The following is a 13,514-nucleotide window of genomic DNA, read 5'->3' as shown; positions in this document are numbered from 1 at the left end:
TGTCAACATAAGAAGCATATAGAACACACCATGCTTATATGAGTGTATAACACAAATGCACACTGGATCCTATCCAAGAAACGCTGGCCAGTTACCTGCATCCAGGGTGTGCCAGAAGTTGTAGCTACATACCTTGTTGAGTTGGTACAGGTCCAGAATCTTTCTTTCCACATGAGGGATTTTCAATGTGCACCCTTGTAGCTCCCAGAACTTTGCGATTTGATCCAGGAAGTTGAGCTTGACTCTGGTTTGAGCCTACTCAACATGAACAAACACACAATAACAGATGGTACTTTTTTCACATTGCCAACATAAAACAAATAATATTGATCACAAATGGTGCATTACATGCCCTTATTAACGTTGTTTATATAATAACGTCCCCCACTGTGCTACTTTTAATTGCAAATGACAGGACATTGACATTTTAACAAGCTCATCGGAGGGGGTCACAGTGACCTTTAACCTGATGTCATCAGCACTCTGGCTTCAATAGACGCCCTGCTGCTGTGGGTTCTAAGCCTGCTGGAGCCACTGTTCTACTGACAACGTCACTTGATGCGCCAACGCAGCCTTCCGAATCACCTTCAATTAGGCTTAAAGCATTCGCAGATTACTCTACTTATTTGTACATTTTCTTTTATTTCTTTAGCACTCATGAAAGACTGGGATAATTTGAAAAATGTACAAAAGGCTAAATCCTCCCCCCCAGAATATCTGCGGATCATCATTGTAAAAAGTAATCCACATATTTAATCAAAAATATTTAAAAAAAAACGTGGTTACGTACATATTCAGTCATTCATAATAAAAAAAGTAGATGATATTTTTACTCAGTATTGTAATGGCTGTACCAGTTAAGTAGTGACATGAACGTACCTCCAACTCATTAAGTCTCTGGATACGGGGAGTGAAGTGCAGACTGTCCACGTCGCATGCAAACGGTGGCTGCCATCCCTGCAGGAGTAAACAACATCTTGTCAAACTGACAAACCTTTTTCCTAGTTTATCTTCCATTTAGGAGAATCATTATCAATTGAGCAACAGTCGGTGCTGAATGTGAATACATGTTTAAATATATTATTTACACTACAGGGTTTAGGAACATTGTGACATGACAGGTTATGTTCCATTAAGAAAGTCACGTTGACTGTTCCTCTTCAGCCTAAAGCCATATTTGATATCTCCTCTGGTTACACTCTTACTAATTAACACTAGGCTAAATGCCAATCAAACATGATTTCAAATATCACATTAATAAAACAATTTGATCCAGATGGATCAATAAGAATGGATATGAAATATATTTGACCAACGGGTGCATGACAGACACACAGTACATTTACATGCAAAGTAATAATTTTATATTAAACCGATTATGGCAGTAGGCAGATTATTAGAGTAAATTGTTTACATGACTATTGAATAATCTTAATCCGAGTAAAATCTGAATCAAAGTAAGCATACACTGATTAAAACACCTGGTTTTCTGAGCAAGCTTTCAAATTAGGACATGTAAACGCCATACAAATTAAATACAAATCCAACAGTGTATTTGACCTGTGCTAGCACCAGCCGAGCAAGCCTCCCTCTTTAGCACGAGTGAAGTCAGTTCGATTTCATTTATTAGGATCCCCATTAGCGACAAGCTAGTCTAACATGCTAGCCACACCGCACTGCAAAATAAATGTACACTAAAGGTTATGAACCCACACTGCTCGCGAGTGTCTGCATAGCCAGGCACTTGGTTCTATTTGTGACGTTTGAAGCGCTGCAAGTCCCACCTCTCCCATCTCCTCATTAGTTTTTAGGGGCATATACCCATGTGAGTGATTGAAAGATGAACTGAGGTCCACACTCCAGTCCAGTTGGTGGTGGTAATGCACCTTAAAGTTGGATGCTAACCATCATTTAAAGTCCAAAAAAGAAGCCTGAAGGAGGAGAGATTACAAGAAACTAACTCTGACAATTAATCCAGAGATAAAAGGGTAGAGTTGAAGACCTTGTGCATTTCAGATAGGATATAAACATTGGGTTGCTATTTTAAGATAAAGTAGCTACTAACAGCAAGCTAGCTAGCTAAATTACCATAAATGTTTAATACTTTTCGACCTGTCCCCAAATTAATATAGTTGGTTCAGATTTAATTTTGTTATTTCAAACTGTGTGTCCTGATCACGTCTGGTGTGGGTGGACAAAATAAACATCCTTGCGATGGTGCACGCAGACATGTGCACTATCTGACCAGCAATCATGCACATGTTGATTTTGTTCACCCACACGCAAATCAGGACACACAAGTTGAAATATCAAAATGAACTCTGAACCAACTATATTAATTTGGGGCAGGTTGAAGAGTATTGAACATTTATGGCAATAGCTAGCCAATTTGTCCTGGGATATAAACATTGGGTTGTTATTTTACCTAAAATGCACAAGGTCCTCTACTCCGACAATTAATCCACAGATAAAGGGGTTAACAGAGTTTCTTGTAATCTCTCCTCCTTCAGGCAAATTTTTTGGACTTTATATGGCATCCAACTTTAAGGTGCATTACCACCACTAATGGGACTGGAGTGTGGACCTCGTTAACCCGCGCGAGCAGTGTGGGTGCAATGATTAAATAACATGCATGTGTGAATTCATTTGGCGACACGAGCGGTGTGGTCAACATGCTGGGGTTTGAAATAACAAATAAGACATTACAGACAAAAAATATATATTTTTTAAATTAACACGTAGTGTCAATAGAACAATGCATGAGTCTTAGAAGTAGTTTTCACAAACGTTAAATGTAACTCAGAATCAAATATGCATCTCAAAAATAACATGGTCGCTGTGGTAGAATGATAAATGTAGAAAATCTGCAATTAAAATAAACAGAGTGCTATCAGGTAGCCTGATTTCAGATGTGTCCTTGTAAACAGGATTATTAGGGAAACCATTCTTGAAATGCATGTAAATCTTTTAATCAAACTATTATATTAATCTGACTATCCACAATAATCGCATTGTTGTGCGCATGTAACTGTACTCAATGTCAATAGACACGGGCACCCTGTCAATAGTTAGCATCACCTGAGTAGAGTTGGTGATTAACAACTATTTATAAATAGACCTACACATTTGAGAAACCATAAATGCACCATGAAAGTCTAAGTCTTATCTCGGGCACTGGACCAGCAGTTAAAATACAGTATGATGCACATAAGACTTTCTTTAAAGTATTTTCTTTGATATGGGCCCTCTGAGTAGAGTTGGTATTTCCAGACCTCATTTTCTATTAAACAGTGGGTTCAGAGAGAGAGAGACTGTTTGACAAGCATCAACAGGAAACTCAGTGTGCACTAGTATAGCATCCTTACCTTTGGAGACTACACTGTGACCTTGCGTGGCATCTCAGAGTGCCAGCATGCCTATTTGAATGTGCATGATAACTCAGGAATAGAGAACAATATAATTTTAAATAGGCTACACAAGTGATAGAGAGGCTCTCAGACTATTTCACAACAATTTTGTAAATTCGGCCCAAGCAACAGATGGGACAGAACCCTTTTTGGAAGAATCCGTCCTAAAACCAAACTCCCTAAACAAGAGAACCCAACTGTCACTTCAAACTGAAAAGTGAACCAGCTGGGGATGTGGACGAATCTAAGTGCCCTCCAGTCATAAAAAAATTAGCTGGAAAAAAATATGTATCCCATGGGGCCGGGGAAGAGGGGTGATGAGAGCACCATAAATTGTGCCTCCATAGCTTACCCTTTGACCCTGCACGCTCAGTCTGCAGTGCACAGCCCAGATGGGGACATGGTTTATGAAAACAGCTCTGGCTGCATTTCCATCAGCCCCTTTGTGGAGTAGTGGAGCTATGACAACAGGCAGGCCCACTGCTTAAGCCCTCCCATTCCGTACAAACAATTTCCATCCTCTGAACAACAATCCAAATTCAGCCATCAGACTACCTATAGTAGACAGTTGTGATCTGGATCAGATTTCAAAATATTAAATAATAATACAGAGCTGTAAGAACAAACAAAAAAATCCAATGACACGATTGCTGTGCAAGCGAGTCAATCGAGAGAGACTTTTTCCAAGATAAATTAGGGCTCTGCGATTTTGCCAATATATCACGGTATAAAAATTAAATTGGACGTCATTTTGATTTTGAATAGTAAAATTTCTAAATTTGCTTTATGAGAAGTGTGGAACCCTAGGGTGGCAACACATACTGTATATTCTATGGGATTTCAATGGGTCTTTATTCTGATTGTTTTATACTGTTCAAATGATTATTTATTTTTTTAACAATAAAAAAATAATTTTCCATTTCTGCATTTTCAACAGTCATGGAATCATGGGATATAAAGAATGTTCTAATGCTCTAGTTAGAATACAATAGTGGGCACTTTGAATACAATGTTTGTTATGAAAATGCCAGAGAGGAGTTTTTGTGTTTAAGGTACCCTGTAATCTTTAGCAACATTGAAATCAAAATCAAATTTGATCTGTCACATGCTCCTAATACAACAGGTCTACTTCACCTTACAGTGAACCGCTTGCTGTGCAGTAGCAGAGAGAACAGTCTATGACCAGGGTGGCTGGAGTCTGACAATTTTTTGGGCCTTCCTCTGACACCGCCTAGTATAGAGGTCCTGGACGTCAGGAAGCTTGGCCCCAGTGATGTACTGGGCCGTACGCACTACCCTCTGTAGTGCTTTGCAATCGGAGGCGCAGCAGTTGCCATACCAGGCAGTGATGCAACCAGTCAGGATGCTCTTGATGGTGCAGCTGTAGAACTTTTTGAGGACCTGAGGACCCATGCCAAATCCTTTCAGTCTCCTGAGGGGGAATAGATTTTGTTGTGCCCTCTTTACGACTGTCTTGGTGTGCTTGGACCATGTTAGTTTGTTGGTGATGTAGACACCAAGGAAACTTAAGCTCTCAACCTGCTCCACTACAACCCTGTTGATGAGAATGTGGGCATGCTCGGTCCTCCTGAATGTTTTGTTTTAGCTACTTCATGTAGCAAACATTCTTGCTTTACGTATTCTTCTTTGATTTAGAAGATAAGTGTCGCACAAACATTCTGATGTAGATCTACACCATCACTGGTATTATCAGACTGTATAGCCAATTACATTTGAGGTAATATGTCTGGTCACCATAGCAGCACCCACCCGTAGCACGCGCTCCAGCAGGTATATTTCACTGGTCATCCCCAAAGCAAACTCCTCCTTTGGCCGCCTCTCCTTCCAGTTCTCTGCTGCCAATGACTGGAACTAAAAACACTGAAGCTGGAGTCTAATATCTCCCTAACTTTAAGCATCAGCTGTCAGAGAAGCTTACCGATCATAGCACCTGTACATAGCCCATCTGTAAATAGCCCACCCAACTACCTCATATTGTTATTTATATTTTGAACCTTTGCAGCCCAGTATCTCTACTTGCATATTCATCTTCTGCATATCTATCACTCCAGTGTTTAATTGCTAAATTGTAATTATTTCACCACTATGGCCTATTTTTTGCCTTACCTCCCTAATCTTACTACATTTGCACACACTGTATATAGACTTCTCTATTGTGTTATTGACTGTACATTTGTTTATTCCATGCGTAACATTGTGTTTGTCTCGCACTGCTTTGCTTTATCTTGGCTAGGATGCTGTTGCAAATGAGAACTTGTTCTCAACTGGCCTACCTGGTTAAATAAAGGTCAAATAAAAATATATACATGAACATTTGCTCTGACTCAGTACATTAGCGATTAGCAGCTAACAACATTTAGGCCCAACTTGCTAAGAAAAAAGACTAGCTGTTTGCAGATGTAAGAAACAGACTAATAGTGTAATTATAGAACAGATTTATATTAAGAAGCAAAGTGAAAACAGCACTGTTGACTGTACAGAGTGGGACAAATGGGTTTATATAATACAGCACCAATGGTGGGGACTAAACAATGTGCTGGTAAACAATGTTAATGCATAAAGAGGTTGCCTTGGTTTCTCAAAGTTTACATTTAGGTTATTGTAGGTGTACAACATTGTTGTTGCATAGTATTTTAGTAATTGATTGTCAATGAGAATATTTTGATATTACACCAGTGGTATGAGGGACAGTCCCGATTATGTGGTCTAATAAAACAATCAACTCAATTAGGCTATAAACTGACTAATAGGTCTACAAAGTGCAACTACAGTATTAACAAATAGGTTTAACTACTTATGTAAAGTGTTACCCAAATTGTTATGTTTAATCAACTACTATCAACTCTTGTAGTAATATGTTTTATTGCAAACGACAGCAATAATGCATGCATACACCAGTAAAAGTTATTACCATAGGCTACATAGAGGAATTTGTTATGATAACGAATGTTCAGAGGCCAGCCCTTCAAGAACCATTGGGTTACCATTAGAAAAAGGGTCAAATTAATCACAGATGAATAAACAAATACCCCTAGCTAAATCTGATTAATAATTTGGTTAGTGGTTATATTTGTCAGTTTTCACACATGTACAAATGTATTATACACTGGGTGGTTCGAGCCCTGAATGGTGATTGGCTGACAGTTGTGGTATATCAGACCGTATACCACAGGTATGACGAAACATTTATTTTTACTGCTAATTACGATGGTAACCAGTTAATAACAGCAATAAGGCACCTCGGGATTTGTGACATATGGCCAATTGACCACGGCTAAAGGCTGCCTTGCATCATGCCTAAGAACAGCCCTTTGCCATGGTATATTGGCAATATACCACAGCCCCTCAGGCTTGATTGCTTAATTATACATGTGTAAAATAGAAAATGTGTTTTTGCATATCCCAACTCCAAGACACCCTTGGAGAGTGAGGTCACCACCGGGGTCAGACATTATCAAAAGGCGACCATGGAGTAATTAGGGTTAAATGCCTTGCTCAAGGGCACATCGACATATTTTTCACACAAGCAACCTTTAGATTACAGGATCAACGCTTTTACCGCTAGGCTACTTGCCACCGATTATTATGTAATAGTGTTGAACTGTTAAACTCACTTGGTTTGCACACACAATCCAGCTTTTAAAACACACCCACTACCACAAAGACAACATGGATGGCATTACCAAGGTAGAAGACAGGCCTACAACATCAATATAGACAGGCCTCTAAATCAGCCCCACTACCAGTTATCAAATAATCTAGATTGCCGTGTGACGGTTACGTGCATCATGACAATCTAGCATCAAAACATTGTGAGGTCAATACAAGTCGATATAAAAAGCAGTATGGAAGGATATTTTATAAATACCTTCCAATTTCACAGTAGAACATTTTATTGATAAACTGGAAGGCATTAAAGTGACTTGGTAAAATGTCTTTATTTCCCTGTCATTTCACAATGTACAACTCCCAGGAAGAGAAAGGTTAAGCAACCTTTTCACCCATCCATTTGACCAATAGCCTCTAAAGATCCCTTCACATACAATGTAACGTACTCTCTGGAACATAGGCGATACTTTATTAGAATTTTGTCGCGCGTCTGTTCGCACATAGATCACTGGGCGCGTGCGTATACACGCACACACATAATATACACACAGAGGCACACATACACAGAAGAAGCTGGCAATTCAACTCAAGCCGCCATGTTGAAAATCTGTCTAAAAAGATAAGTAAACGACTAAAAATGTCACCAACAACCTTTAGAAAATGTTTAAGCAGGAGTTTGAAATGCTACACTGATTAAAGACACTCACCTTTGGCGGTCGGACCTTGCAGATGCCCGTTTTCTCTGCAATAGGCCGTATTTTGTTGATATACGCAAATGGGTCGGCAAATTCCTCCCAACTGGGCTCAAAAACAGGACACTCTGGTGGAGCAATGAATTCGTTGGTCCGAAGCTGGGTCATCGTTGCATCTTCGTTCTAAATAGCTGCGAGTTGCACGTATTAAAGTTCAATGAAAGCTGTCTTTGAAGAACTGCACCCTTTAACTCGGTCAATTAAGAACATCACCACTCACTCATTGAAGTCTCACTCGCATTATCTGGTCGGGGAACAGCACCTACTTCCGCTTAAAAAAGTAGAGAACCCCCCACACACACAGACCAGCTACAAAACATTCGAAATTTTTATTATTATTTTTTTAAATAAATAACTACCCACGGTAGCTTCAATCGTGGCATGCCATTTTGGGAGTTTAAATACAAAACGGTCGCATTATCAATGCACTAAATGACTAGAATGTACTTATAGCAACCAAAATCTCAACGGATTGTTGCAAATAAGAAACAAATGGTCAGTAAACAATAAATAAAAAAAATACACGCAATGAAAATACGGTGTACACAACCTACCGTTTGTAATTTAATTGGTCCGACCAAGAAAATAATTGTATTTATATAGTTAATAAAACCAATAAATAGGCAAAAAAACATGTTTTATTCTTCTTTCTTCAGTTTATAGTACACAAATGTATATGCTACCTTTTGAGTTATGCACTCTAGTGGCAAAAAAGATGAGCGCATTCATACTAAATCCTTTTGGTGACCGGGACTTGTTTATTAAATGGACTCGGTGGGCTCGTTGATTGGGTGGCATTCCTTGAATTCTGGTGGCAGTAGGTTGCGGAGACGAGGGCCAGAGATACACTGAGTGTACAAAACATAAAAACACCCGTTCTTTCCATGCTGCTGACTGGGTGATAGCTATTATGCCTTACTGTTGTCACTTGTTAAATCCACTTCAATCAGTGTAGGTGAAGGGGAGACAGGTTAAATAAGGATTGTGTACCTGCATCATTCAGAGGGTGAAAGTGCAGGACAAAATATGTACGTGCCTTTGAACAGGATATGGTAGTAGGTGCCAGGCGCACTGGTTTGAGTATGTCAAGAACTGCAGCGCTACTGAGTTTCATGCTCAACAGTTTCCTGTGTGTCTCAAGAAGGGTCCACCACCCAAAGGACATCCAGCCAACAGCAGGCCACCGGTTGAAAATGGGTCATTGATGAAAAACGATAAAGGAGACTGACATGAATTGTGCAGAGCAACTGACAGGCTACAGTTAGTTTAAAAAAAAGCCAATTCCCCCTTTGGTCGTCTTTCCTTCCAGTTCTCTGCTGCCCATGACTGGAAAGAATTGCAAAAATCTCTGAAGCTGGAGACTCACATCTCCCTCACTAGCTTTAAGCACCAGCTGTCAGAGCAGCTTACAGATCACTGCACCTGTACATAGCCCATCTGTAAACAGCCCATCTACCTACCTACCTCATCTCCATACTGGTATTTATTTATTTATTTTGCTCCTTTGCACCCCAGTGTCTCTACCTGCACATTCATCTTCTGCCGATCTACCATTTCAGTGTTTAATTGCTATATTGTAATTACTTCGCCACCATGGCCTATTTATTTCCTTAACTTACCTCATTTGCATTCACTGTATATAGACTATTTGTTTTCTTTTGTTCTACTGTATTATTGACTGTATGTTTTGTTTATTCCATGTGTAACTCTGTGTTGTTGTATGTGTCGAATTGCTACGCTTTATCTTGGCTAGGTCGCAGTTGCAAATGAGAACTTATTCTCAACTAGCCTACCTGGTTAAATAAAGGTGAAATAAAAAATAAATAGTCCTATAATAACTACAACCTAAAACTTCTTACCTGGGAATATTGAAGACTCATGTTAAAAGGAACCACCAGCTTTCATATGTTCTCAGGTTCTGAGCAAGGAACTGAAACATTAGCTTTCTTACATAGCACATATTGCACTTTTACTTTCTTCTCCAACACTTTGTTTTTGCATTATTTAAACCAAATTGAACACGTTTCATTATTTACATGAGGCTAAATTGATTTAATGTATTATATTAAGTTAAAATAAGTGTTCATTCAGTATCGTTGTAATTGTCATTATTACAAATTTTAAAAAATGTTAAAGTATATATTAAATATATATCTAATTTTTTTATTTTTTTTTATTTTTTTATATCGTCCGATTAATCGGTATTGGCTTTTTTGGTCCTCCAATAATCGGCATCGGCGTTGAAAAAACATAATCGGTCGACATCTAATCCTAATGTTTTGTGCACTCAGTGCACATGTAAAACTGGCAAGCTATGCAATAAATAAAAACAATAGGCTACTTGAAGCAATTAGTGAACATGTTTAAGTTAGATAAATCTGTCCCGTAGCGACTGTCCAATGAAAGTATAATAAAAATAATTAATCCCAAATATTTCCATCAACCACAGGGGGTTTTGCGCTACCAGTACTGACTTCCTATTTCCCATACAATTACATCAATGAGGGTGTACTCTATCCTTGAACTCACAAACTGGTCAAAAAGCACAGAACTGAGTGATACGTTTTATTTTAATGAGTTAAAGGTTTAGAAGAGCATCAAAAATGCTTGGGTGCAGAGCAAGAGAAGTGAAATGCATGATCAATAGGTCACATAGTGAAGCCAAGAGTAATTCAGTCCTTAATGCAGATGAAACTGAATAAATGCCGGAACATGATGAGCATGTACTGTAGAGATCTAATGGAGTCAGCTGGCAATAGAAGAGCGAAACAAGGCAGCAGAGAGCAGCCTTCAAAGCCAATGTGGTATATCAACAGACAGAACACTTGAAGTGAATCAGCAACAAATGCCTAGAGTACACATCAAATACAAACACTCCCATTATTCAACATGCAAGGTGAAGGGTGTGCCAAGTGGATAAGCACACTAACAGGTTAAAATGCTGCACATAATTTCATATTACCATATTCAATAAGTATTAATATTTCAGAAGTAGAAAGTAATCATTCGGCCTATACAAACAATTAAATTCAGCTGAGGCTGTAGGGTTAGCCTCAGACCAAAGCATAACACCAGAATATTGATTGAATATTAGATTGAATAACAACTTTAAAGACAGATGTGTGTCTAGAGAACCACATCAATACCATTGTTATCAGTAGAGAACAAAAAGGGATAGAAGTGAAAGTTTGGCCTTGCTGAATTAAGGAGTCATCATAACACAGAGAAAGCATCCAGCACCAGCCAGAAGGGGAAAGAGAAGGAGTAAAGAGTTACGGACAAGACAGACCAACACCAATGTCGCCTATTCCAGCGGGTGACCAGTCTATTGCCTCTGACCACAGAACATTGGCCGTCATTTTCTGTTAATTTCCCAACGATTCTACATGCTGAATCGACACTGTCCGCCGACACCCAGAAGATAATCTACTGCGCATGGCCAACATTCGTGTTGGTCCGTCTTGTCCTTCAGTTCCAAATTGTACACTCTTCTCATGTTTCCTCAGTTTCTCACTATGGACAACACTAGGCATGATTGACTCTTTCCAATGCAACATAGAAGCTCTTTTTGTCATCCAGGCAGTGCCAGCCAATGGGTCCAATCTCACAGTCTGCACAAATTAGGTACTTGATTCTCCCCACGTCTTTGGTGAAGCCCACATTCTCAAAGGTGTACATATCATCGACTAACCAGTGGGCAGTCAGTTTGTCCCCATCCACGGATCCCTCTGATTGGGTGATAGTAGTCTTCTTCCTCATTGCGGGAAGGAACAGCTGGTGCATATTGGGGAGGAAATAAAAGACAAGATTCATCATGTCAATGAGCCTTAATATGAATAGATTAACAGAAGTGATATTCCACTCCCTGACATTTAGTCAAATCATGGCATAGCAAATTGCACAATATCATTTCGTTCATTAGGTGGTGGTTAGACATTGCACTATTCTGAAAACAAAGCAACTATGATGAATGTTCATTCGGATAGGAAAATACTTCACTTATTAATGAAATAACTTGTCATTTTAGGTCATTTATATTTTGGGGTTACTCCTGTCTGAGGTGAACCTTACCTCCTTCTCTGCAATCACCGCCACCCCTGGGCAGAGGACCTTTGATCCACAACGTTGGCACAAAACTGATTTGATATTCTTTCCATCCTCTGACACCAGCGTAGACCGGTCGGCGCATCCTTCAGAGGGAGAGCACTGTTCGTGGTTGTCCATGTTAAACGCGAATAGAAGGCAACTTATGTGTCTATAGTACACTATAAAGCTAATGCTAAGATCGTTAGCTATAGTCGAACTACTGCTCTATATATTTTTTTGCAACAATTCGTCTAGCCTGCCTTACCAGCAAACAGTACCCAACTAGCTAGCTATTATCGGCTAATGCGAACTTCATTGGCCTTATTGCTTAACAACCATAAGAAATAATGGCTAGAGTACGCCTAAAGTACTACTACACGGCAGTACAAATAATGTAACTAAATTGTATTTAAAACACTCGGCTATATCAAACAACAAGCATTGCGGGACAGTGTGCACCCGCTGAAACTTCCGTTCGGAAACCACATCGTTAAATTAGAACGTTCCTCCGTCGTGTAAGACGTTAAAATAACTGCTGCTTTATTGTTCTTTATCTAGAGATAAAACCAATTCAATAATGTAATTTCATCTAAACACTAAGATAATATTTCAGGGAAACAATAAGTCTACTATAACTCAAATATGGTTCAAACAATTAGATTTAATTTACTTAGGATAAGATCAAAACAGACTGACCCTTGTGACAGAAATAATCATATCCACACAGTTGACCAATTCGTTAGAGTGAGGTCAACAATATATAACATGCCTGAATGTGGCTGATACTGCAATAAATCGTTCGTTAGGCTTAGTGTTCCCACACGGCCATATCTCCATACTAAAGCGCTTGTTTCCGAAAGACAGACAGGTCCCGTGCGAGAGAGGCAGGTTGAGGTTAGAGTAGTGCAAACGTTTTCATATGCTGAGGCGATGAAGAATGTAGAGTGGTGTGAGTAGTAGATCTGTATCAGTACAGTACAGAGGCCAACAAGTGATATATGTTTCAGTAAGATTTGATTTTTAGCATTTATAGCAATGGTTATCAACTGTACTTTAGGGATGGACATTTAGTCGCAGAAAATGGAGGTTGTGGTGGCAGCTGCAGAGGGGTATTTGCGAGAGTTACAGGGTGTTAAGTGGTGGTGTCTCATCCTTTCAGGTCGTTGGCCTGAAGTAGGACTAAATAGATTTAAATAGTGGAGTAGGGTGATGTTATTTTTTTGTTACTTTATTTTTTTGTGAGTGTTGTGTTAGATGGTATTTGTTTATTTATTTTTTCAAGCAAATTCTAAGGGAGTTGTACTCCAGTCTAATAGGTGGTGGGTAATGCAACATTTATTGGATGCCAATTGTTGTTAAACCTCATTGAAGATTTTTAAAAATACAGAAGTGAGGACCTATACCCAAAGAGGATAGATATACTGACCAGATACACTACATGACCAAAATAATGTGGACACCTTATTATCGAAAATCTCTTTCCAAAAGCATGGACATTGATATGGAGTTGGTCCCCCCCCTTGCTACTATAACAGCCTCCACTCTTCTGGGAAGGCTTTCCACTGGAAGTTGGAACATTGCTGTGAGGACTTGCTTCCATTCAGCCACAAGAGCTTTAGTGAGGTCGGCACTGATGTTG

At 39.2% G+C, this 13,514-nt stretch overlaps 2 protein-coding genes across 2 annotated transcripts in view; both read right to left on the bottom strand.

Annotated features, from left to right (window-relative positions):
• The window catches only part of LOC124003024 (lysine-specific demethylase 5B-B-like), a 35,447-nt gene extending 26,977 nt beyond the window's left edge, over positions 1 to 8,470 (bottom strand). Inside the window, exons 1-4 of the mRNA XM_046310965.1 lie at positions 8,344 to 8,470; positions 7,745 to 7,920; positions 880 to 957; positions 133 to 255 (exon numbers count right to left, since the gene is read on the bottom strand). Of these exons, the coding sequence (XP_046166921.1) occupies positions 133 to 255; positions 880 to 957; positions 7,745 to 7,897 (354 nt within the window). The 5' untranslated portion in view covers positions 7,898 to 7,920; positions 8,344 to 8,470. The remainder of the gene's footprint in view (positions 1 to 132; positions 256 to 879; positions 958 to 7,744; positions 7,921 to 8,343) is intronic.
• Positions 8,471 to 10,341: 1,871 nt separating this feature from the next.
• Positions 10,342 to 12,351, bottom strand: LOC124003369 (guanine nucleotide exchange factor MSS4-like). Its single transcript, XM_046311552.1, has 2 exons — positions 11,861 to 12,351; positions 10,342 to 11,563 (listed from the first exon to the last, which is right to left on the bottom strand). Exons 1-2 carry the CDS (start codon positions 12,011 to 12,013, stop codon positions 11,315 to 11,317), a joined length of 402 nt encoding a protein of 133 aa, XP_046167508.1. The 5' UTR covers positions 12,014 to 12,351; the 3' UTR covers positions 10,342 to 11,314.
• Between the last annotated feature and the right edge of the window lie 1,163 nt (positions 12,352 to 13,514).

This window comes from Oncorhynchus gorbuscha, linkage group LG18 (genome assembly GCF_021184085.1).
Source record: "Oncorhynchus gorbuscha isolate QuinsamMale2020 ecotype Even-year linkage group LG18, OgorEven_v1.0, whole genome shotgun sequence".
NCBI classification, from domain to species: Eukaryota; Metazoa; Chordata; class Actinopteri; order Salmoniformes; family Salmonidae; genus Oncorhynchus; species Oncorhynchus gorbuscha.
The sequence above is the reverse complement of the archived record's forward strand: the minus strand, read 5'-3'. Positions and strand labels throughout refer to the sequence as shown.

Coding starts and splice junctions, on each gene's coding strand:
- LOC124003369 (XM_046311552.1), bottom strand. CDS start 12,013: ATGGACAACCACGAACAGTGCTCTCCCTCTGAAGGATGCGCCGACCGG. Junction 11,564..11,860: donor CGGTGATTGCAGAGAAGGAG/GTAAGGTTCACC, acceptor AATATGCACCAG/CTGTTCCTTCCCGCAATGAG.